We start from the raw sequence: 27258 nt of genomic DNA, 5'->3' as shown, positions 1-27258 counted from the left end.
TAATCCATCCACGCTATACCTGCCGAGAATGTTGGCTGGACCTCTATCTGGTTCATGACGAAGTTGCACCATACAAAACATCTCTCGGCATCCCCGTCCAGTAATGCCTGATTAGGTTTTGGTCGGTATGGATGAGCACCCAATTCATTTAGGATTTTACAAAAGTGACTTTTTTGAGAGGCCACAGTTTTCACTTCTCTCTCTTGTGCTGCTATTTGGATACGTGAGGTCGTATGATAAGACACCTTCTGGTTGCACTTTCCACCCTACCTTAGTTGATCTGCCAGATCAAAATTGGCTAGTCACGCAGCCCATGTCCCTTAAACGTTTCACAACTAGTTGGATACTTTTCTATGAATGATGCAGGCCTGCAGGAAAATGTTGCTGATCATGCCTTGAGCTCACATTCACCATCTCGCAATAATCATTTTTTGAAAATCGCTTCATGACCATGAGCTTTAACATACAACCATAAGGAAATATCTCTTTTATAGCTGTCTCAAGTGAACAGGTGTGAAGCTTCGTACATTATTTGCATAATCACACACCAAACTCAAGTTGTAAGCTCTTCGTACATTCACACACCAAGCTCAAGTTGTGTTGAGTTCATGCATTTTGCGACATGATTGTGCACAATCTGTATGTTGTCTACTGTGTTTGTAAAGACAATCGATACAAGGATGTACCCCGCAGGGTTTGAACACAATCCTCTCAATTGTGAATTACAAGCGACATCACTGTGCCGCAATACAGGCGTGTTTTTCATCCGAAAGATAGTCTTTCTCCTTTCTCCTTTCCCCCCCGGGGGTCGACGTAGAGAACTCTGCGAAGCTACTGGCTAGGATCTGTACCTAGGCAGTCTCGGCCACGGGGGTATAAAATTTATGAACTTGGTGGTTCTGAAGGCTCTGGGAAAGGTCACTTAATGGCCGGCCTCAGAGTCTGGCACGTCCTAGCGCGGCGTGGTGCTAGTAACCCGTGGGGTTTTCCCCCGGGGTCGCTGGGTAATGTCCCGCTGCGACGGGCTCGCCCGAGCGACTGGCAGGAGCAATTTACGACCGGTGCTGCCTGGTGACGTATCCAGGTGGTGCGCGGTTCTGCTGGAGGGTAATAGTGGAGGTTGAACCTCCACGACGTGCCCGAAGGCAGAGTCGACCTGTAGTGAGATTTAGTTACTCGGAACAGGGAAGCCGAAACTCATAGTCTTTCTCCTTTCAATCAAGTTTCATGACGTCACAATTTCAGAAATCGTGAAGAAACAAATGTGCGTTTTCAGCGTTCTGTTATTAGTATTCATATCCACAAGTTATCTACTCTTATTAAATCAAAGATGAAGGCTAACTCCGTCATTTTTCACCAGGTGGCGCTGTAAGCTATCTTATCAAGTAGCGCATAGCCACTTTTACTATACCTAGCCACCAATTTTATGAATATAGTTGCAGCTGTTCGGCAGTTAAATGGGTGGTACTGGACTTTAGTGGGCACTCTGTATTACATCACTCGAAATTTTTTGTCTTTAAATTTGCAATAATAATTTTGTTTCGGATCTGACAGTATAGGGAAACTAAGTAAAGAAAAATAGTTATTAATGAAATATGGTCAACATACCAATACATAAACAGAATTTTTTAGTAAAATCGGATCAGTTTGGTCAAGTTCAGTATATTTTAATAGATGCAGACGTCATCGATAAACAAGATTTTTAAGTAACCCCACAACCAAAAATCACAGGGATTAAGATCAGCAAAACGAGATGTTTAGGTTGTGGGAAATGCATGACTGTTTACTTTGTCAAAAGTGAAATGTTGCCGAAGAAACTGCTGTACCACAGAGACCAATGTAAGGAGGTGCTCCATCTTGCATGAAGGTAATTGAATCAAGACATTGGCACTGTTGCATTTGGGGTACAACAAAATTTTCAAGCATGTTTTGGTACCTCGTGACTGTCACGGTACACATCACAGACCATTGCGTGTAGTCTCTTCGAAAAAGAAAGCTCTAAGAACGAATATTGCTGTGAATCCACACCAGACTGTAGCTTTCGGTGAGTGAGGTGGAATCTTTTGGAAGGTACGAGGGTTTTCAGTGTCTCAAATGCGAAAGTTATGGGTGCTGATTGTTCCACTTACATGCAAATGTGCTTCATCGCTCCATAGAATCTGCCATGGCTATGATGCATCCTCTTCAACTGTAGGCAGAAATGTCAGTGCAAAAGTCAGTCGCTTCTCCCTGTCGATGGGCTGCAACTGCTGATTGTGACGGATTTTGTACGGGTAAAAATGCACTATTTTTCTCAATATGTTATGCACTGTAGTGTAGGGACCCCAGTGTCGTGACATTGCATGTGTGCTACTATAGCCTACAGCATTAGCCATTGATTGTTCAACAATAGTGGTAGCAGCATTTTCAACGACATCTGAACAAGCCAATTTGCATCCTTGACCCAGCTGAACTCTTAAGATCTCCAGTTTTCTTGAATCGAGCGATCATTTTTCCAAGAGCTTGTGGAAGTAATGGTCTTTTGCATAAATTCTTAAGTCAACGAAACTCTTGAAGTGCAGCTTGCAGCATTTCCTTTGTTTTCATAAAACAACTTCACAAGCAAAGCGCATTCAGGCAAGCGTAACAGCCATCACTGATAATAATGACATATTTCCAGTTTTAAGCCCAGAATACTAGCTACGAACCAGGGGTTTATGCAAACTTTTGTGCTTACAGTGCGAAATTACAGTTACAATGACGGTTAAAGTTTTTTCACCTTTCTTTAGCTTCTCCCCCCCTTTTTTTTCCATATAAGCAATAGAATTTTAAAAAGAAAAATTCCATACCACACTTTTTTTGTGATTATTTGTGTTCTTTTCAGCAAATTTTCTTTAATACAGCTCCACCTATTGGTGTTTCTGGAAATAATTTTAACACAAAATCCCTTTCCCCATGTCTTGAATAGTATGTTCAACAATTTTGGAGCTTTTATACACAGTAGTTCAATGTACAGAGAGCTCAGAGTAGGGCTGTTTTAATTCTGACCACCTTGTATATTTGCTAAATGTTGCACCACATTTTAATACATCATAAAATTCCATTTTTAACAATATTTAATAAAGAGCCAATGTGCTAAAAGATCTCATGAAGGAAAAAAAAATATTAACATTCTTTGATCTAAATCAAAAGTTTGAAACCAGAGACTATGAAGCTAAATCTGAGTCTGGTTTCAATTATATTGTTGCATTTTTCTTTACGGCTTCCTTCACGTTCGTACGGGATTCGTAGATTTGGAGTGAATAACGACAACAAGTATCAAAACACACTTTATTTACCAATATTAATCAGATGGCTCCAAAATCACTTTTACAGTCGTCGAACTGTTATAAACACGCTGACATGTTCAGCCACACTGTCGAGCAATAATGGTGGAGACAGCTTCACTGCAAAGCACCCGAGTACAGCTCCCAATTCTGCTTGGTCATTCTCGAACTCCACATATTCTCGAGACTCTCCACGCGATGCACTCAATGATACACAAGAGTATAGCTCTCGACTCAGCACAATCTAAGACAAAGCTCGACGATGCACTAATTCGCAACGCACTGAAAAACTCTCTCGATGCACTTGGCGCTAGACTTCGAGACACTCACTCAATGACTTACTATCAGCTCGCTAGACGAGGCACACACACTGACTTCGGACCAGCAGGGTTTATATAGCTTTTGGCTTGTATTCGAAAACATTCTGGGCTAAACCAGTAAGAATTCGTTCCAGAAGGTTCTCCATCCGTCCATGGGATATCGCCAAATGTGGCAACCCTAAACCTGCTTTCTGGGGAAGCTATCTTACCATGCCTGTACATTTTGTAACAATATTGAGCAGGTTAAAGAAGTTTGATTTGAATTTCTTTAGCATGCTCAGCCTAAAGGAACTAGGAAGAAAGTACAATTTAAGACTAAGTTTAGCTATCACAAATTGCATGAAAAGATTAAAACATTTAATAGTATTCAAACATCATCATTTATTTATTTTTATTGAAACATGCTCACAATTCAATAAAAATTTAAACAACTGATTTTCATTTACTTCAATCTTACCACACTTGGGTCTTAATTCCGGCGGCATCCTGAATGCGGTCAGAAAGGGGACTTTGACGTTATTTGCGAAGGCAAAAATAAACAGGTGCATTAAGGATCATAAGGGGAGATATATTGTAAAAGAAAAGTGTTTTTAAGTCTCATTCAGTATCAGTATACAAACAAAAGTCGTTAATTCGGACACCCATAATCCGGAATGATCTATAATCCGGACCTCAAAGCTAAAAACTTTCTGCGCATGCGCCGCGTTGACACATGCGCATAGGCTTTTACGCGTGCGTGTAAGACCTTTACGACTGCGCAGATGCGTGTGCGCAAGTGCAGAATACATTTTCGCGTGCGCGTTTAACGTATAACAGACGGTATAAGCTAAAATTATCTATTTCAGTTAATGTTGATGATTGCGTTGTTCATTAATCTTCGAATTGGATGCGGCTTATTATTTTTTGCAGACTGTAAGAGCAATGTTATAAAAGTAAACTTGAACTTTCGATTATGTCAAATAGAACTGATGCTGGAGCTCCCAAAGGATCTACAAAACGAAAGTATGTTTCGATGTCCATCAAACAAAAAGTGGAATTGCTGCAAAAAATGGATAAAGACATGAAGAAGGTGACAGAGAGGCTAGTGAAAACGAAAAAATTTCGATTGACAAGTTAGTCGGTATTCTCGGCACAGCAATTGCGGGACTTGAACAGCGAAGCTTTGTAACTGAACAAGAAATTATGTCTGTTTATAGAATTAAAGAGAAGGTATTATCACATAAAACGAAGCAACATAAATAACTTACATTGAAAGAAATGTTTAATAAAGTAAACAAATAAATATTAAGCTTTTTTTTTTTTTTTTTTTTTGTAAATTTCGATACCCTTTAGATCATATTTGTTCTTTATTTCATAAATTATGGTTTCATGTTTTTAATTTTAGAATTTCTGCATGCCATCTTATGAGATTTAAACTGATGATCTATAATCCGGAATCGCCGAAGTCCCGACGAGTCCGGATTAACGACTTTTGACTGTATCAAGAATAAAAACTTGAATGGAGCTACAGAGTTCTCCTCTCTTCATTGTAAGTCCGTAATGTGTACAAGGATGTACATGGTACTAGAATGGAGGCAAATTATATAGGATGCGAAAAGTTTTGAAGTTCTCTCTTATGTATTTATTATACAGTTTAGTAATATTAGTATGCACTTTTGGGGATTGTAAATAACATACATCTCCTTATAACTGCAAATTAAATTATAATTATCAAATGAATTTAATGATTATATTTATTTGTTTATTAGCATTTCATTATTACATTATTTTCGTCTAGGAATTTCCTTTCTTCCCCCCTGAGCATTACATACATGTAAGTCAAGAGGCTGAAAAGCACTGCCATAAACAAATAATTCGATCCAATTCCAGTTGAACAGCACTAATTGTTTACGGAAAGTATCCTAGTTTTGATTTTGTGTGCTTATTTAATTGAATATGGCAAAGCATACAAAGATTGGCTAGGCATGACTTCATGGAGAATTTTCTAAGGAAAATGGGCTCATATTTATATACCTTGAAGAAATCTACAAAAATCCTTACACATAGTGGTAGGCTGTAGAAGGGCTTGTTCAATCCATTTGTTAACTTTGCATCTAATTTTCAAGTACCCTCCCTTTTTTTGGCTAGTTTATTCATTCAAAGGAATCCCACTTTCCCCAGCCATGTTTCTCATCGATAATCGTAGCTTAGGTGTTCCCGATGTTGATTTCTACGATTCGAAAGGTCTTCGAAAAAGGGCTAGATATCGCCCAAAAACTAATTAATGATTTAAACCTCCGGAGGTTTTAAAAGAGATAAGGTATTGTTTTGTAAAGCGTCAGCAGCTTTGTCAAGAAATTGCTTCAACAACGTGGAAGTTTTCTGTCACTGTATCCACCGAAAGCGTTAAGCAATTTTTCTTACTCCCTGCACCTGCGGAGAATCATCCAGATGAACTAATTAGTGTCGGCTCTAAAAGTATCCACTGAACTTCGTACTTTAGTCTGAGTAACCGTTAAACCTGATGAACAGAATATTTCTGTGACAAGAAGAGCTTTCTGACTGCACAATCTATTTTACATTTAGCAAGCTTGTGACGAATAAGTTTATTCGCTATTTTATTTAATTTCTGCAATATTTTGTAATTCTTATATTTTTGTAAATTTAAATTTAAATTATATTTTTTTAAAGATATTTTCTTTTTATTCACAAATATTTATATTTTCTATTTTTCTAAGAAGTAAAACATTTAATTAGATTCCGATACTTTGTTTTCATAAGATAAAATACGAAACCTTCGTTAAAATTTTCATAGCTCACTCTGTATTTTAATGTGCCATTTTTTTTTTTTTTTTCGCGAGTGCATTCATCCGATTTGAAGCTAGGAATGAATTAACAAATCGATCTTTCCATTCCATCATTCCAAATTGCACTCGATTATACTTTATAAACGACATGTAAATATAATTGAATGTATATGTGTGGATGTGGATGTGGATGTGTGTGTGGCTCACCAGCGACTAAGTGGTAAAGTGGTTGAAGAAAGGTAAAGTCGGATCTTAATTGAAGGTATATAATTTAATCCCTATAAAGGCCCTAACAATTCTTTCTCTCTTAAAGTCATAACCCAAAAGGAGAAGTAAAATTAAAACTTCAGATATGTATACAATACTGAATATAATACAAAAAATACAAAATATAAAAATAAATTATACATGTACGAAACCTAACTAACCATTCATATTGATTTTGCATAAATATACATATGGTAATGAACACTGTATATTAAAGATATTTTTCTTTGATATTTTATACTCTGTTCTATATTTTGTTCCATTTATATATACCTATACATAGATATATATAATTTAAGGATTCTATATTAACTATAGTCAAAAGTCATTAATCCGGACTCGTCGGGACTTCAGCGATTCTGGATTATCGATTTTTTCGGATTATAGATCATCAGTTTAAATCTGGCAAGATGGCATGCAGAAATTATAAAATTAAAAATATGAAACCGTAATTTATGAAATAAAGAACAATTATGATCTAAAGTGTATCAAAATTTACAAAAAAAAAAAAAAAAAAAAAAAAAAAGCTTAATATTTATTTGTTTACTTTATTAAACATTTCTTTCAATGTAAGTTGTTTAAGTTGCTTCGTTTTATGTGATAATACTTTCTCTTTAATTCTATAAACTGTTAATCGAAATTTTTTCATTTTCAATAACCTCAGTGTCACTTTCTTCACTTTTGGGAGCGAATTATAATGACGAGGAATTTGATTTACATCATATCAAAGACGGAGTACATCGAGATGAAATACTACATTTAGTAAGGAATTATAAGCCAAATAAAATAAAAACATCTGCCCCGAAGATAAGGATAGTGCTGACAGATCAACTTCCAATTCATACCGCGCCGCGGCGTCCAATCCCCCCCGCGGCGTGAAACTGATAAACAGATTTCAGAATGGTTACATAAACAAAGAATATGCCTTTATCTATTTTTTGCAGCAATTCCACTTTTTGTTTAATGGACTTCGAAACATACTTTCGCTTTGTAGATCCTTTACAAATTAGTAAATATATATCAGAAATTCTATTTGACATAATCGAAAGTTCAAGCTTACTTTTATAAAATTGCTCTAACAGTCTGCGAAAAATAATAAGCTGGATCCAATTCGAAGATTAAAGAACAACGCAATCTGCAACATTAACTGAAATAGATAATTACATAATTTTAGCTTATACCGTCCGTTATACATTTAACATGCATGCGTAAACGTATTATGCGCCGCCATAAAGGTGTTACGCGCATGTGTCAACACGGCGCATGCGCAGAAAGTTTTTAGCTTTGAGGTCCGGATTATGGGTGTCCGAATTAATGATTTTTGACTGTATTAAAATTAATTTAAATAATCGAAACTTCAAGCTTACTTGTATAAAATTGCTTTGCTCTAACAGTCTGCAAAACATAATAAGCCGGATCCAATCGATGATTAAGGAACAACGCAATCTGCAACATTAACTGAATTAGATAATTTTAGCTTAGCTGATACCGTCCGTTATACATAAAACGCGCATGGGTACACGTATTATGCGCATGCGCACACGCATATTCGCAGCCGTAAAGGTCTTACGCGCATGCGTCAATGTGACGCATGTGCAGAAAGTTTGTAGCTTTGAGGTCCGGATTATGGGTGTCTGAATTAATGACTTTTGACTGTATTACATATAAAACCAAAAAGTGCATCAATAATGTATTTTTCAGTATTATTAACTTCATTCTGAAGAATTTTCTGCAGTCTAGTTCACGTTATTTTATTTATAAATCTCGAGTAAAAACAATTTAATGTTTATATGCCATTAGAAAATTAACCAAAAAGCAGATTACATATAAAACCAAAAAGTGCATCAATAATGTATTTTTCAGTATTATTAACTTCATTCTGAGGAATTTTCTGCAGTCTAGTTCACGTTATTTTATTCATAAATCTCGAGTAAAAACAATTTAATGTTTATATGTCATTAGAAAATTAACCAAAAAGCAGCGACCACAATGTCATTGAAAAACAGTCCTTAGGCGTGATAAAGTTGAAAGCCATTTGGGTTAAGACTATTTTCTCAGATACTTTGCATACAAGTAACATAGCATTTGAAATGAAAATCTCAATATTTACTACGAATTCATTGATGTAACAAATAGCTGTCTTTCTATTCCTATGGCTTTAGAAAAAAGACGCTATTTGCCTTACAGTTTATCGTTGAAGAATACATTTTCATGGTACAAAATTCCATTCATTCGAAGAATATAATTTGTATTTTCTTCTGTAAAAAACTGAATGCAGAGAAATTAGATGTTTAAACAGCCCCCACATTTTCTCACGACCCTGAGCAAGATTATTCCCTCCTTTTCAGATCCACCCCCCGTAAAAATGGGGGTTGTAAATTTACGACTAGACTGCATATATTCCTTAATTCTTGATTTCCTTAATTCCTCCCCTCCCTTAATGCCATGGAGGTGGGAAGTAAGAAGAGAGGCCTCTAACCGGTTTTCCCCATACACTACTTTGAAACACTGGCGATCTCTTTGTGGAGACCAAAACATTCAATGACTTACCATTAAGATAAATAGGTTTTGATACAGTCGGATGTAAATATTTTGTAATTACATCATAAACATACATATAAATGTATATATTTCTTTTTCTACAATATTTCAGAGTATGTGAAAAGAATACATTTTTAAACAACATTTGGTTCTGAACAGAATTAAATGCTATACTTTTCACAGAACAGTTTAATTTGAATGAAATATTTTCACAAGTTTTTGTTAATTACATTATAAAAAAACTTTAAGGTAATTCGATTTTATTTGGTTACGGATTAGAAAAATTAAGATCAAAGTTTATTGTATTATTAATATTAAAATTATGCATTATTTCTTTTCTATTTACATAGCTTCTTCCTGAAATACTTTTTCAAATATGACGTGATTTTTTAGCTTCTGAGGCATCTTTTAAATCGGAAATCTTAGTCAATTTATAATTAATGCTTTATTCAGTCCATTTCAAATTAGAGCACCTTTTATTTTTAGTGAAATATGTTAAATATTGGTGCTGATTTCCATGTACTTAACTTTCTCTGAATATTTCTGAAAGGGAATAAAAGATTTTTTTAAAAATATTATTTAAAACTTGTAACTGAATTATTATAAAATGTAAGGGAATATACTTATCAGATTTTTTTTTTTTTTTTTTTACTTATCTATTTACATATGCTATTACAACACTGCATTCTGAATCCATAAACTTCAAATAAATGATAAAAAAATACTTGAAAAAACCAGTAATACTTCGTTTTGCTTTCAATTTCAAGAAATTGTGTTTAAATTATTTATGGTTTTGAAATGCTTCTAACTTTAATTTGATGCTGCCATTAAGAAACCTCATTACAGAGTGTTTCACTGAGAATATCATCTTCATTCTTAACACTAACAAAATCCCTGAATATTCATTGCCTATAAATTTATAAAATTAATGCCATCAAAATTATATGATGGATAAATCAGAACATTATTATTTATGCCAACAATATTCTAATTCAGCTGGAGGTATTTTTCCATTTTGCCGACGCAAACAATAAAGTCGCCAAAAATGGTCCAACTGATGCCAAACGGAATATCCTTGCTGGTAACCTTTTCCACCATTTTCAACATCGCAGCCATTTCTTATTAGACTGATTGTTTCTTTCAATACTGGCATGCAATTACATAGAATTGTTACCAGATAGTTCAATTTTATGCCCTAAGGCCATTCGCGGTAATTACGTTAATAAGGATGCAATCACACCGCTTACCCGAAGGTGAAAATATAGAAAAGGCAAAGTCAAGGGTTAAATTCATCAGTTCAAATGAGAATACAATAGCGAAGTCAAGCACTGCGGTTTTACATAATTTCTGAGTAATCTATTTGTACGAATTCAAATAACTCTTGCATTCCATATCAAGACTTAATTTGATGGCAGATCAGGATGTTGTACCATGAAAGCATAGCAAGTTCTTAAATTAATGTCTTTTTATAAATTTATTGTCTTTATTTATTGTATTTTTACAAAATTTTAAACGATATTAAAATGTTTATGCCTTCAAAATAAAAATTCCTTAGAACTAACATATGTTAACATATTTTATGCGTATACTGTGTGTTATCGCAAATAAAGTCTGTTTGGCGAGATTTGCGCCAGCGAAACGGAAAAGTACCCATTATTCTAATTCAGCTGGAATATCATAGTCTTCTTTAAAAAATGTTGAGACAATTTGGAAAAAAGATTTTCTTTTTTTTTTTTTTTCCCCTTGAGGAGTTAATACATAAAACCTGGAAATGTACTAGAGTCCATATTTGTCCTGTACATTGATGTAATTCATTTCAATCTTTCATTTATAGTCAGTCTTAACAAAATTATTGCAAAGATCAAATTTTAAAATCGTATTTAAAATGATGCTTTATTGTTTTATCATCCCTCTCCTTAGATCATGCTTGTTCTGTAAGTGAAGGAATTAAATGAAAAATACAATCTCCAAAAAGAACAATTAACAATAAGAAAACAATGATTTCACTAGCTGGAAAATACTGAAACTCTTTACAGAGGTTCGGTTTATTTGATTATGGCAAAGCATGCGAAGGCTATCTTATTAATGGGAGGAATGCTTTTGGGAAACTAGCCTGTATCCACATCACACATAGGGAAAACCAGGAAGATGCCCATTCACCTGGAACTGAAATCAGGATGAACTACCAGTGTACAGTGACTTTATCCTTCAGCCACTGGTGGGCCTGTTACAGAGGTGTCTTGGGCTTAAGAAGACTGACTCTAATGCAATACTAATACTTCAATTTTAACACTGAAACAGTTTAAGTTTGGTTGGGACTTCAAAAATTCCCTCAATATTATGCTTATATAGGACAGTATAGGTCAAATGTAAGGATCACTATAACCTCATATGTGGATGACCTTAAAATGAGGTCTGTATGTACTATAAAACTGTCATTTAGTTTTATTTTAATTAATTCTGCTTTAATAATTTTTAATTAAATATGAAATGAGAAAATTATTTAAAATAACAATGATATGTAATCAGATGAAATTTTGAAATACATTGTCCATTAATTTTTAATTTATCAGGCTAGCATTAAAGTAATTTTGGTTTTCTAGTGTGAAATAAAACTCAGTTTTTCCCTATATAAAAAATTAAATTTTAATCACTCAAATATCTTCCATTCTGTTCATCTTGCCATCTTTCTGATAACTTCATGATTCCACACTCATAAAACTTCTGGTCTTTATCAGCAAAAAATTCAAGTGCAATTTGAGGTCATTAACATTACTGAAATTTTTACCATTTAAGAAGTTTTGTAAACTTTGAAAAAATTATAATTTGTTGATGCAAGTTGGGGCTATCTGACAGATGCGACATCACTTCCCAACAAAGCTCCAGTAATTTCATATATGTTCCTAAAGATGTGCGAGTCCTCGCATTGTCATAGTGGAACATGATCCCTTTGCAATTTGTTAATTCTAATCTCTATTTTTTTTTTAATAATTCTTCCAGTTTCATAAGATTTGGCAGTAAACATTTGATTGTCTGGTTGCTTGGAAGCAGCTCAAATACATGACACCTTTGTAATCCCACAAAACTGACAGCATGATCGTTTTCTGATGCAGTTTAGCTTTCAACATTATTTGTACTGATTGATCATGCTTGGGCCATGATCCTTTTCAGTTACTGTAGAGAATCCATTTTTCATCACTAGCGCTAATTTGTTTCAAAAAAAGATTGATTGCGTATGTTTGAAATGCATATTGCAAATATTAATTCATTGTGTCAACAGAATTTTGTTCATTTCATGCGAAACCCAAATATCAAACTTCTTAATATGTCCAAGACATCTAATGTGATTTTCATTTGTTGTGTGTGATACATTTAATCTTTTTACAATCTCTTGCAAAGTTATATGACAGTTTGATTCAATTATGGCTTTAATTTAATCATTGTCAACTTAAAAACATTATTGGCCATTTTCAAGTGAAAAATCTCTAGAATGAAATTTTTTAAACCAATTCTGACACGAGCCTCAGCCTCTTTCTTGCGTTTATGAAAATAAAAAATCTCAAAAATGTTTATTTTTGCACTCCATGTTAAAATTTACCGTAAACTAACAGTTGTACATTAATGGATCATTTTCCACATAATTCTATGAATAACAATGAGATTTTTAAACTTACCTTCAGCAGCAATGGCAATTGAATTAATAGTTGTCATTTCATGATGTGGCCTTTCTTCGATGGGTATGGAATCACCTGTATCCAAATTAAAATCTAAAGTACTTCTTGGTGATGCTACATAAAATGGAATATTATGATATTTAGCACATACAGCTATCTGGTAAGTGCCAATTTTATTTGCTGTGTCGCCATTTGCTACAACTCTGTCCGCTCCTACAACTACAGCATTTACCTTCCCTGACTTCATTAATGATGCTACCATACTATCACAAACCAAAGTTGCAGGTATTTTATCATGAACTAATTCATAAGCGGTCAGTCTGGCTCCTTGGTTGTAAGGTCTTGTTTCAGTGCAATATGCACGGGCAAGATTAGAGTTTTCGTGTAACCATCGTATGACACCTGTGGAGAGAAATTCCTTTATTACAAGATAGAAAATAAAATAACAGTCCAGTAATCAAAAGCAGTATATGAACATAAGGCTTGTAAATCATTAATTTGATTATTTTAGGTATTTTTATTTTTTACATTATAAATAGTTTATTTTTTTAACAGGTAAACTCTAAAAGTAGCTTTCTTTTATCTTCTGTAAATTATATATGAGTGATTTAGCAGTTTGTGTATACACTCATAATGAAAACGTTTAGTCATAAAGTGGGCAAAGATGAGGATATGAAAAGCAAACTTCTGTTCACATGGTGAAGTGTTTTAACATAATGCAATAAATCATTAGCATGTGTGTAATCAAATTTATATTTTAAAAAACACAGTTTAATAAAAAAATATGTTTACATATTTTAAAACTTTTGCTTGGTTTCTACTCTTACTTTTTTTAAAAGAAAAGTGTTCAAGTGTATATTTTGTATTTTATAAAATTATAATAAAATCTAAAATGCTGAATTTATCATAGATCAATTCAATTTTATATAGTATTAAAAATTACATATCAGTTTGCATACTTTAGTGACAGGTAAGTAATATTTTCAAATTATCAAAAATCTTTCAACATGAAACTTATTTTCTTACATTAATTTTCTAACTTTGCTCTCCAAGATTTTTCAAAAATTTGCCAAAGCATATTGTGAATTTTAATTAATAGAATTATAATATTAGATAAATGAATTATACTTTTTTTAAAATTTAAGAACTACATATATTGTAAGACCTTGAAATTTATGAAGAATTCTTGTATTACAGGTAATATATTATTGCATTAGATTGAATTTACATACAATAGCAAAATTACATGCATATGTGAAAAATATCACATATGCATATTTTTATATTTAAGCTGCTAAATTTATAATTTTTATTTGTGCTTACCTAAAGCAGTGCCATATCCAGCAGTAGCTAAGCTTCCAGTGTTGCAGTGAGTCAAAATTGAAACTAATTTCTTTTTACAGTTTTCTACGATATGCTTACCACCATATTCTCCAATAGATTTATTTATTCTGATATCACTAGCTAGAAGTTTTTCCATTTCTCCTATTAATCTGAGAAATATAAGCAGCTTTATATATTGTTGCATACATCTACATTTTTTGTTTATTATACACTTATAAGTTTTATGATTGGAACTTTGATAAATCAAATTGAATGTCAAAATACAGAATTTAAAATTACTGCTAAATTTTATCAAGTTAAATTTTTGGTTACTTGAATTTTAACTATTTATTTACTTAGCTTGAATGTCACTAATTAAACCAGAAGAACATGCAAACAAACAAACAAAAACAAAAAAAAAAAAAAAAAAAAAAGGCATTTAATTTCATTTTTGGAATCTGATGGTTGCTTTAGTTAAGTTGGTGTTTACATTTTTAAAATTTTATGTTGTTTTGCTTACAAAATTTATTTTTGCAATAGATCAGTTTGATTCATTTTCAAAGTTTACTGAAATACCTAGTTATTCAAATATTTATTTTTATTATTATTACGAAGCCTTACCAATGGCTGAGTGTTTAATATAGCTGAATCCTGTAGTTCAACCAGGATTCAAATCCAACCAAACAGACTGGCTGCATGGTTGGTTTTCATGATTTCTCCATGTGTAATGTAAATAAAAGCCTGCATGAAGGTATCTCAGGCAGATAGTCCTCATGCCATATTTAAATAGACTAATCTACCCTAACTATTATTGTGGTGCTTACATTAAACAGAAAGTGTACAGCAAAAGACTACTACTACCATAAATAAGGTAATAAAAAATATCTTTTCATAAAGACAGATATAATGCGAGAAATTTAAAGGCACTGAGGTTACTTTAATCCATACAACCTTCTAAAATTTTTTAAGGTGCCCCAGAGTATCAGAGAGCATGCTGTTATAAATAAAATTAGAGAGAGGGGATAGTGCTCTTATTTACCCAGCTAATTTAAGGGAACATTAATTTTCATTTTCCAACAAACTGAATACAACCTTATAATTAGTATTTCCTGCAAAATATTTAAAGATCCCTTTTATATATTTGAGCATTTAATACAGACAGCTGCACCAGAGGCATATAATAATGGATTGGCATTTAGTTATTTAACTGAATTGTCAATATAAATATGACTAAAAGTATCTCATAAGAGGCATTTATGTGGATAATAGAATGCAAATTATACTCTGACAGCTTGGAAGTAAACCTCAGTCTATATTAACTTCAGAATATACTGGTTTGCATAGATGGGATACATAGTTAATAGAGCCAGCTGGCTGACTATATGCATTTAATATAATTTTTTTCGAAGTATTTACTCTACAGCCAATAACAGTACATTTAAAACCGAGGTTCTTTGAAATGCATAACAACTATTGATTTGCTAGCTGCTCTAGAATGTCTGACAGAACTTGCTCCGAAAGTTTTTTAGTTACAGTCTATTTTGAAATTGTCACTCAGTTAACACCGTCTTAAGTGCAGTTGCTAAAATAACAAGCTAATGAGATATAAAGTCCAGAGTTACATGAATTTTTGAAATAGCTTACTAAAATATACCCACATGTATATCATGCTTATGTAATACTTTTTTCCTTTAAAAAGGATATCCTTCTAATAATCTTATGTATAAGATATTAAGAACGTACAGATTAGCAACAAAAAGCAGAATCATATGCACTGTGTCCATAAAAGTCCTTACCCAGCCTTTATATTCATAACCGTTGGTTGTAGATATATACTTTAAAATTGTTTTAAATGATGAAGATTCATGTTTTCATACTTTTAAATTTTCAAAAATTAGTTTTGTATAAAATACAGATTCTAACTTTTCACATGTTTCTTTGGTCCCAATATTTATATTCAGGAAAATTTTGGCCCACTAGTGGCCGAGCGGTAAAGTCGCTGAACACTGGTAGTTTGGTCCGAGGTTCGAATCCCGGGAACGGGCTGGCTGCATGGGCATTTTCGTGGTTTTCCTCATGTGTAACGTGTATACGAGCCAGTTTCCTTTAGAAAGTCCTCCACGAAAGGCATCCCTCCCCTTAGGCAGATAGCCCTTGTGTGCTTTGCCATAATTAAATACACATACACAGGAAAATTTTGTATTCATATAAAAAAATAAAACATAAAAAGTTCGACTCCCATATAACAAAATTTACCGAGATATTTACTTAGGTTGTTCCAAAAAAAGTTTACAAGCAGAAGCATTTGAAACGTAATAATTGTGGAGCGAATATTTCCACCCAGGGTGGTTGACAGATGGCGCTAGTTGTCCTACAGTGGTTCTATGAGTAAGTAGCGCCAGTACGCAGACATTTAAGAGCGACAGTAATCGCACATCATCTAGAAAAGTGGTCTCGCATAGAGGTGCGAGCTGTAATTCGATTCTTATGGGCAAAGAATGTGGCCGCATCCGAAATTCACAAACAAATCGTTGAGGTATACAGGGACAAAGCAATGAGTAGACAACAGGTAGCGAAATGGTGTCGTTCTTATCAAGCGGGTAGGGAGCATGTGGAAAACAGCAATATGGAAGCGAGCGGCCGTCCAAGTTCTTCAAGGATGGATATCAAGACGGCCTGTGTTGAAGAAATCAGCCAAATGGATCGAGTAACCGTGCGTGAGATTGCCTCAGAGTTGGACCTGAGTTATGGTAACGTTAAGCGTATCGTAACCCATGAGTTGTGATATTCCAAAGTTTGTGCCCGCTGGGTTCCACGTGCGTTGTCCACGGAGCATAAGGCCACTCAAATGATGTGCAGCCTCACATTTCTTCAGTGATACCATTCAGACGGCCAACACTTCACTGATTGCATCGTTACCGGTGATGAAACATGGCTTCATCACTTCACCCCCACATCCAAAAGAGCCACGATGGAGTGGAAACATGCTGGATCACTGACAAGGAAGAAGTTTAAGGTCACACCCTCTACCGGTAAAGTGATGGCAACCGTTTTCTGGGATACAGCTGATGTTATCCTAATCGAGTATTTGGAGTGTGGCCATACCATTAAGACCGATCGTTATTATGCCACCTTAACGAAATTGTGTAAAGCCATCCGACGCAAAGGGCCTGGATTACTGAGCAAAGGCATCATTCTTCTGCATGACAATGCCAGGCCCCATACAGCTTGCCAGACTCAGGAATTGCTGCAAGGGTTCAAGTGGGAGGTCTGGAATCACCCCCCATACAGCCCCGATTTGGCTCCAAGTAACTATTTCATTTTTCCGGCATTGAAGCGATACTTATTCGGAACAGGGTTCACCTCAGATGATGCAGTGAAAACAGCTGCCGAGAAATGGCTCAATGAGCAGGGCCCTGATTACTACCAAGACCGGATAAACAAGTTGGTCAAACGTTCTGACAAATGCCTAAACAAGTTTGGCGACTATGTGGAAAAGTGAAGGCCAGATGTGTCTCTTGATTCCCATTTGTATCTTGTTTCTATTGTTAATAAATACTTTTTCATTTGCCGTGTACACTTTTTTTTGGATCACCCCTCATAATTTCAAAATGTGCAATATTTGACGTCATTATCATTTTGCATTGAGGGGTCAGTTAAAAAATAAATTAGAATAATTCCAGGTCGATTTTTGTCCCCTTTAAATGCCATTCAATGATATTCTTTTTTTAATTTACTTTTATTGTATATTTATTTATAATTGTGTTACATCTGGTATGCTGAAAGAATTTTCACACATTTAACTATACATTTTCAAAGTCTAAAATTAAATCACTAATATTCTCTATGCTGAAAGAATTTTCACACATTTAATTATACATTTTCAAAGTCTAAAATTAAATCACTTATATTCTCAAGAACTTCTATTACTTTAGAATCATAATCTGGCAATCATAAAAAATTAATTAAAGTACAAATATTTTTCATTTTTAATTAATGTAAATAACATTACAAAATGGTATGTGCCAACACTGAAGTTTCTCAGTGTTTTCTTGAACATAAATCTGTAAGATTCGGTGAATAAAATTCCCCCCCTTTTTGCACTTGGGGAGGACTGTACTATTTTTTACCCAGAAATTATCATCTTACTACTTTACAATACAGTACAATACTTTGCACAGAAATGCTCATCACATAATCTCATAAGAGAACACAAAAAACCTTTTTTTTTTTAACCATAACACCAAAAACCTTTTTTTTTTTTTTTTTTTAATGATATTTTACTTTTAGTTACATACAAATGACAAGCATTTCACTCTTCAATTTGTGTACAGTCCCAGAATATAATTCTCGATTTCTGTATCAAACATTTCTGTCAATTTGTGAGCACGGTGTATGTAAGTATTAAAATAATAAGGGTATTAGATCTAGCACCAACTAAGATAAATTCTTAAATTATATGATGCATTTATTTATATGTTATTTACATTTAAAAAATGAGAATTTACCTTGATAATTAATACATTATCTATTTACGAGATACTAATATGTTAGGTTGACGAAAAAAGCAATAATTATAAACATGAAAGGTTTGGGGGGAATAAAACTCTCTTTGCATATATATTAATATTCAAGAATCACCAAAAACATTCCTTAAATAAAATGTGCAATAATTTTAACAAACTTATAAAATATTTCTTTGTTTTAAGATCACAAATTTCAGGAACTACTAAAAGAAATTTTATGAAGTCTGTGAAGATCTTAAAAATAACAGGAAGAACTGAAAAAAAGAATAATAATAATAAATTTCTTACTGATGGTTTATGTGATTTTAGCAGAAGAATAAGAAAGCAAGAAGTGTAAAGTAAAGTACTGATAGAAAACTACAGAGTGATGACATTCATTTATAAATACAATATCTTTAAAGAAATAAAATATAGAGAGGAAGAGGATTATAACTAGAAAATATAAAAACAAGAAGGAGATTACTGTTTATTTTCAAATGTTTATAATAATGTCTGTGAGTAAACTTCTTTGTTTATTGTTTCTAATCCTAAATTAACAGGAGTAAAAAATGTAAAAATCCTCTTGATATTTTATTACTTTTTAGATTACTGATTTAAGTTACTGAAAATGCAAAGTTATTTTTTCTATTAGAGGTTTACTACCTAAACATTAACAGCTTAAATAAATAGATTCTTAAAATTGATTTTTTTTTTTCCATTTACTCCAAAGAATTTACAATTCAACAAACTTGTACAGCATTTAAAATATGAAAAATAATATAAAATACGTATATATGAAACATAAGGTTTATTTTGAATGTTTAATCATTTCAGTTATATTTGGTTGGTTTTAAATTTATACTAATACTATAACAAATTTTGATATTTTACTGTTTTACCTTTCTTTCATCGTGTCTTCAGAAAAAGCATTATCTAGTAAATATTGCTCAGATAGATTTGAAACCAGTTTCACAACCTGGCAAAGATTCACAGCAGTAGGACGAGAAGTTGCAAGGTAATTCAAATTTTCACAAACAAATTTGTGTAAATCTTCCTTGGAAGTAAATTTTCGTTCCGCCAATTCAACAGCTAGACTCAGAGCTGCTACGATAGATATAGCTGGTGCACCTCTTACCTAAAATTATTGAAAATTTGAAATCTAAATGCAGCGTAAATAAAAATTTAATACAGAAGACCATAAAATTCATAGTAAAAGTTTTATCTGGCAAGTTTAATATTTTATAGAATATTTATTATTTGCATTCTTAAATTGGGTGATTTGTATATTATAGATCAGGTGTTAAGGTCAGTTAAGGTGTCGGAGGCCAAACTCCGACACCTGCGGCTCACCAGCCACTTCTAGACCTTTGGCCTCATACATGAGATTTGCTTGTTACAAACAGTTTTTGAAATATAACTGCATTTTGAAATAGAAATCATGTATAACATGCTTCTTTACTAATCATTAATTTATTAAATTATATTAGATGTGTAATAATTTAATCAATTTCAAACTGTTTGCTGCACACTTATTTTCAGAGTAACAAATAAAATGGCAAATAATTCTATTCCCTTCAATTCTGTCACCACCATGTTATTTTCAGAGCAGGTAAAAACCATCAGGAAAGCTCAAAATGTAAAAGTAATTTCCCCTAATTTTCTCCCCTTTCTTTTTTCTTTCACAGGTTAATTTTATTGAGGCAGTTTCTGATGACGTTCCTTTCTGCTACTTGTAACCTTATTGCTCTGCAGAAACAGCCATGATTCAATATCTTAGAAGATTTGCTGTTGCTTGTAGGGTATTTTTATTATTCAGTCCTTGAATGACTTATTTAAGCGCTGAAGAAACTTCTTTCACGAAAGAACATTGCTGTCCAAACAGAGACTCTTAAAGGTTGAAGAAAAATTTGAAATCTGGGGATTTTGTGGTTAGTAAGGTAAACCTTCTTCTAGTACTTAGGTTAGGAGACCAGTCACAATTTTCTGACATTGTGAGTGTACTTCGATATTAATTCAACTTCTGACATTGTGAGTGTCCTTAAGTAATCCCCAAGCAAGTTAGATCATTTTTATATAATTTTCAGTAAAATAATATGCTACAGATATACTTTTTCCACATTTTCCACATAAAACTATCTTTTGCAATAATTCTTTGGTAATACTAGGCAGAGGTAATCTTTAGTTCACAAAGGATTTAGCAAGTTGAAATTTTTGAGGTTACAAGGACAATGGATCCACAAGATTGACAACAATTTCAATTCTGGTTGAAGATTTTAATTCATGTTTTGTCCATTACCATCATTCAACATTAAACTTTTTCACCTTCATCATGAAGTCTTTGTTTCAACAGTGTTGTATCAAGAAGTGAGGGACCAACCAGACACAAACTTCTCGCTTCTACAAAACTTCTGTCATAACAAAGAATAATGATAAAATCGCCTGTGATATCTTCTTGCATATTGCTTAATTTCTTTCTTCTAGCACACCACAAATATCATACTAGGTTAGAGCTGACACTACACTTTTTGCCACCAGGTACCTGTAAAATTTTTCACTTCTTAATACTGCTTCCCAGTGCATTTATAGTGGTTGTCCTGATTCCAATGCTGCCACTACACTTTTTTAGGTTGCAGATATTTTTTATTCTCCTAATCTCCGATCATCTTATATGCCTGACACATCTTTCCCCAAAATTTAGTAGCCAACAGAAAGCTATCCACTAACAGCCACTGCCCAATCACAACAAATTTCATGCAATGTGAATTTCTGTTGGAGTTTTACACTGCAAAAGTTCATTTCTGAAACATGAACTTTCATTTTCCAGATTCATGCTGTTGACATACACCTACACATTCCATTTCAAATGCTGTTCATTTCAAAATGATGTTCTCTACAGAAATCAAGTGGACACTTGTATTCAGCTTTAAATAAAAGAAATGTATGCAATCTATCCCACCAAAGGGATTAAAAGAGAAATGCATTTATCAAAAGTGACTGGATCCAATCCAGCCAGTCTACCATCAAGCAGGCATACACATATATATACACACACACACACAAAAAGAAAATAAATAAATAAAATAAAATAAAATAAAATAAAAATTAAAAAAAGGCATAATTTAGGAACACAATGTAGGAGAAAATGACGTGGAAAGGCGAGGAAAAACACATTTATTATGCATAAATATCAGAAGTTTTCTTTCTTCAACTAATATGAAACATTCGTGAACTGCTAGATAATTATATCAGATATTCATCTTCTTGTTAAAGTGACACTTAAAAAAACCTTCTAAAGATCATTAGTTAACTGATGTGGTAAATCAGTTCTGCATGCATTTTTGAAATGGAACGAGTTCAAAATAATGTTGGTAACATCGTCATCCATCATACGACACAGATATGTACAATATATATATGCCTTGAAGCAAAATGTGAAATCTGCGTTTAATGGAAAACAAATTTAAGGGCATGGGTTTTTAAAAAGTTATAGATGAAATTTAGAGAATACATATATAAACTGTTGAATATTGCGGTTCATTTTCTGGACATAATTTGACAAACATATAGGGCAATTCAGAATGAACTGAACAGAAACAAAACACACTTATGACTTCTGTAATAATTATATTTAATAGATATAGTTATGAAATGAAAGATTAACTCTCTAACTTTCATTTGACAACACCAAAAAATTTGCTAAAGGTGATGATATAAAAATGGCAGCTTTAGTGGAAGAAAAATTCATTATGTGACATGCAAAATCTCCATCCCTAACTGCTGTTCAGAGACATTTCTGGATCAAATTTGCTAAAGAAGCTCCTCACTGTCATAAAATTACAAACAGGATGAAATAGTTTAAGGAGACTGGTTGCTTATTCAAGGGGAAATGTCCAGGACGTCCATATCAACAAATAAAGTTGATATGGACATCCTGGGTTCAACAAACTTGTTCAAATTCAACAACCATGACTAAAGATTTTGACTGGTAGACAATAATTGTAATATATGTGCAATGAAGCATTTATTTCATCATAAACTGCTAAATATACTAATACTAAATTATCTGAATCTAGAAAATTATTGAGATATAGAGAAATAGTTTAAAGAATTTTAAATGACTGATTACTTAAAAATTCTGCAAATTTCACTGGATACCTGAAATAGTGTAACACTCATGGTCATTACGAATGATATTGATGAATCAGATATCACTAAAATCGAATTGCATTATTTTTAGTCATTAATAAAACTAGTTAATTCTAAATTATGACTTAAAATCTTTAACAATTTTTCAAGTTAAGCTTCAACAGATTCGAATGATAAAAAGCTCTAAAATTTCAAGCCTGGAATATAAAAATATAAGATTCATGAGTTCAGACTTCGAAAAAAAAAAATGTAGTTTTTAATCCAGTCTGCATTTGATAAATTAAATCAAATATCTAAAGTTAGATTCGATCTCAGTATATTGATCCTCATGTTAATTGTGTGGGCAAACAAAATTATTAATTTTTATGCGAAAGCCTAAAAGAGCTGATAGCTTATTTTTTTTCTTTATCAAATAACAGTTTCTCTGCATTGCATTGCTGTCCCATATCACTTATTTTATTCTTTCCAAAGATTGCATATAATATAAAAATAAAAAACTTGATCACTTTTAAAATTTGATTTATGCTTCACTCAAATGGGGAAAAAAACACATTATTTTATTCATGAAGAGCAACACTTATGCTTACAATTTCAGTTTACTTCTTATAAAACTAGGCAACTACACAACAACACAGGACTCATCAATTCAAAGGTTTATGTTCAAAACCTGTCTTATTACTTTTTTAATAATATAGATGTGGATTTGCAGCTCCTGAAAAATCTAGTCATAGTTTTTGAGCTTTCATGAACACTACTATGTAGCTCCTATCATCATAAAGTTTGGCCTCCCCTGTTATTGATTATACATTCAATCAGAAATGTCTATTAGTATTCCAACTATACCTATTCTTATACCATTAGAAAGTCTTAGTATCTCTCTATCACTCTCAATTCCAATTCTTCCATGATCTGCACAATTTACAATAATTTATCCATAATACACCATGAAAGTATTCTTATGAATTCAAAAAGAATCCCACAAACTTGACCTAATGTCAACTGAGGAGTTGATGAATTACCGAAAATATTGAGTTTTATGGAAAAAGGGATGAATCATTCACATCTAATAATATTTCATTCAACACCTAAATCTATAGCAATTTAATTAATACTTTATCCAGTTTCTAGAGGCATCCTGAAGATCCAGTTTCTAGAGGCTCTAGAAACCTCCATTTCTAGAGGTTTCTAGAGCATCTAGAGGCATCCAATTTCATTTCCATTGTCATATTAATTTGTTTTCTTTTCTTCTCATCTGACACTTCTACTAGCACAGATAACATAACATAATACTTAAAAGCATGGACATAAAGTGAGTAACCACCCCAAATAAATTGAAAATTTAGGTATAAATTGAAGGTTTAGGTTAGGTTATAAGGTAATATATACATGTGTGTGTGTACTGATAATTAAGCAGCAACATTTCAGTTCATACACAAAACAGGATGAAAATTTACTCATTTCATTAATGCAGTAACTGAATACTTTTGTTTAAAAATACTAAAGGAAAATTTGTTACTTAAAAACTTCGTATTTTTTTTATAAAACTGTATATATATGTTTTAAACTTTAATTGGTAAGCTGCAAATTTGTCCACAATCGATACTATCAAGTCGCAATAACCGATAAAAAAAAAACTTATTTTCATGAACATTTTTCAAATATATAAGGTGTTCCACTAGCAGCCAAATCCAGAATTTTATCAATAAATTCAAAATTAATGAAGAAAGTGCAATGAAATTTAAAGCATATTTGTCACATTTTGTGAAAAATGTGACAATAATATAACATATTTTAGAAGTAGCTGTCCAGACGACACTGAACTTGGTTCACTAGATTCTGCAGCATCCTTGTTAATTTTTTAACTCATAGCTGCTTTCATTACTCAATTGATGTTTTATCAACACTGAACTTGGTGCACTAGATTCTGCAGCATCCTTGTTAATTGTTTAACTCATGTTTGCTTTCATTACTCATTTGATGTTTCATAGCATTTATAGATTGTTTGCATCCCTTTTCCTTTCACATTTTCCCATAGGTAACTATCAAGCAGAATCAGATTGGAGAAGTATGATGACTAGTCTCTTCAAATTGATGCAGACAATGAAAAAGGAACTGAATTTTGGCTATGCTGACATTTAATGTAAGACTTATAGCTCCATCCTACAAGAATATCTAATGGAGAGTTCCTCATTATTAATTTAAAGATGTTAAGCATTTACATACATGCAACTGTTGTGACAGTTATATAGGATAAGCTGAGCATATAAGTCATTAAGATGTCATTAAAAAGACATTCTATACCAGTGATTGCAAATACAGCTCTTTAGCCACATGAATGTAGCTTTGCCACAAATGAATTTCGATTATGTATAGCGAGAGTTGAGCGAAAGCGAGAAAGTCACAGCTCGTTCATCAGTGTGTACGGTGGTCAGTGCCTGGTATGCTAAACAATCTGATATGAGCATTGAGAGTACCTATTCAGCGCAATAAGCTGCTACTAGTATCTTTCAACCAACTGATCTCAGGGGTATTTTTGGCATCAATTTAATAAGTTGTTATAAATTTGTGTTGCTGCTTTTATTGTTATAAAATGAAGCATGTTTTTAGGTGAAACCTTATAAGGAATTTTTCCCACCTTCTTAGGGAGCCTTCGTGGTGTAGTGGTCTGCATGCCCAGCACATAATTCAGAGGTCCGCTGTTTGATTCCCGGCGAAGGCTTTGCATATTTTTAATCTTGCCTTCTTCAAAATACCTAATGTTTCTACAGTGGTGCTCGAACTAAAAAAGGGTGTTGGACAATGATTCTCCTCACCCAGGATTTGGTGATTGGGTTCCCAAAAAACCCCAGTCACATTTTAAAAGGGGGAGTATATAAGGTATATTTCTCATGCCTTCTTAGCGAGCCTTGGTGGTGTAGTGGTCTGCATGCTCCACGTAATTGAAAGGTCTGCGGTTCGATTCCTGGCAAAGGTATTGCATATTTTTGATCTCTCCTGCTTCCAAAATACCTAATGTTTCTACAACCTATCTAACATAGTTCTAAAGAAAAGGAAAACAGAAGATAAAAACCATGAATTTAAAGTTGAATGAACCAAATTATTTGCATTTATACAAAGTTCAAACAGCCTTCTGACCTGTATTGTCAAGAGAAAGTGAGATATAACACGAAATCAAACCTGGAGAGACACCTCATAACTTAACACATGTCATTTGGCAGTAAATATCATGCTGGTGATGTGGAGAAGAAAGCTGCTAGAGAACTTCAGGAGAGTCAAGAAAAATTCTGTATTTATTTATTGGGTGCAATCTTTCAATAATATTAATATTGCAAGTTTTATTGCTAGTTAAAAGATTGCAAAGAAAGGCAAACCATATACTATATACATTGGATAACTTAAAATTAATACACTAACACATACTGAATACATTAAGACATTAACATTACATTATTTTATATATATTTACTTATTTGCTCTGTTATATTTATTTATCATATTATTTGTATTTTTTTATTTATAGTTATAAAGTTACAGGGGTTGGACAAAAATATGGAAACACCTTTGAAAAAACATGTTTCTTTGCTTAATATGGTGTAGGAAACCCCTTGGCATCCAAAACAGCTTGCAGTCTTCTCGGAATGGATAAATACAGTTCCTGTATGTTTGCCAAGGGAATATTATACCATTCTTCCTGCAAAACGGTGGCAAGTTCAGATAACGATGTTGGCGGTGGATAACGAGAACGCACTTTCTGTTCCAATGTAGACCACAAAGGCTCGATAATATTCAGGTCTGGCGACTGTGGTGGCCAGGGGAGATGGGACAACTCATCCTTGTGCTCAGAAAACCAGTCTTGGACAATGTGAGCTGTGTGAACAGGGGCTTTGTCGTCTTGGAAGACACCATCACCATCGGGGAACAAAGTTTGTACCATGGGATGAACTTGATCAGCCAAAATGTTCACATAAGTCTTGGCAGTCATGTGCCCTGACACAGTTATCATGGGGCTAGCAGAGGACCACGATATGGCTGAACAAACCATAACAGAACCCCCGCCATGTTTCACTCTTGGCAACAAGCAGTCTGTATTATAGGCTTGAGATGGCATTCTCCAGACGTAAACTCAGCCAGAAGTGGGAAACAATGTGAAAGAAGACTCGTCAGACCATATTACTTGCTTCCACTGCTCCATAGTCCAGGCTTTATGACTTAAACACCACCTTTTCCTGTTACGGGCATTAGCATCACTGATGAGTGGCTTCTCAATTGCAGCACGGCCATCAATTCCCTGTTTATGAAGCTCCCTTCTAATTGTTTTGGTACTCACAGGGTTCGATAACACAACATTCATTTCAGCAGTAACTTTTGCAGCTGTGGTCTTCTTATTTTTC

The 27258-nt window shown here is 33.3% G+C and overlaps 2 protein-coding genes across 4 annotated transcripts in view; one reads left to right on the top strand and one right to left on the bottom strand.

The window, feature by feature from the left end:
- The window catches only part of LOC118179943 (F-box only protein 7-like), a 70050-nt gene extending 64719 nt beyond the window's left edge, over positions 1-5331 (top strand). Inside the window, exon 9 of the mRNA XM_085819264.1 lies at positions 5010-5331. Within this exon, the coding sequence (XP_085675390.1) occupies positions 5010-5032 (23 nt within the window). The 3' untranslated portion in view covers positions 5033-5331. The remainder of the gene's footprint in view (positions 1-5009) is intronic.
- LOC118197204 (methylthioribose-1-phosphate isomerase) overlaps positions 1-27258 on the bottom strand; it is a 39882-nt gene that overhangs the window by 1864 nt on the left and 10760 nt on the right. For all 3 annotated transcript variants that reach the window (XM_035368711.2, XM_085819259.1, XM_035368710.2), the window contains exons 3-5: positions 19621-19856; positions 14217-14386; positions 12894-13295 (exon numbers count right to left, since the gene is read on the bottom strand). In XM_035368711.2, the coding sequence (XP_035224602.2) occupies positions 12894-13295; positions 14217-14386; positions 19621-19856 (808 nt within the window). The remainder of the gene's footprint in view (positions 1-12893; positions 13296-14216; positions 14387-19620; positions 19857-27258) is intronic.

The sequence above is a fragment of the Stegodyphus dumicola genome, chromosome 6, assembly GCF_044657685.1.
Source record: "Stegodyphus dumicola isolate Sdum_Otavi_A_Nest chromosome 6, ASM4465768v1".
NCBI classification, from domain to species: domain Eukaryota; kingdom Metazoa; phylum Arthropoda; class Arachnida; order Araneae; family Eresidae; genus Stegodyphus; species Stegodyphus dumicola.
The sequence above is the reverse complement of the archived record's forward strand: the minus strand, read 5'-3'. Positions and strand labels throughout refer to the sequence as shown.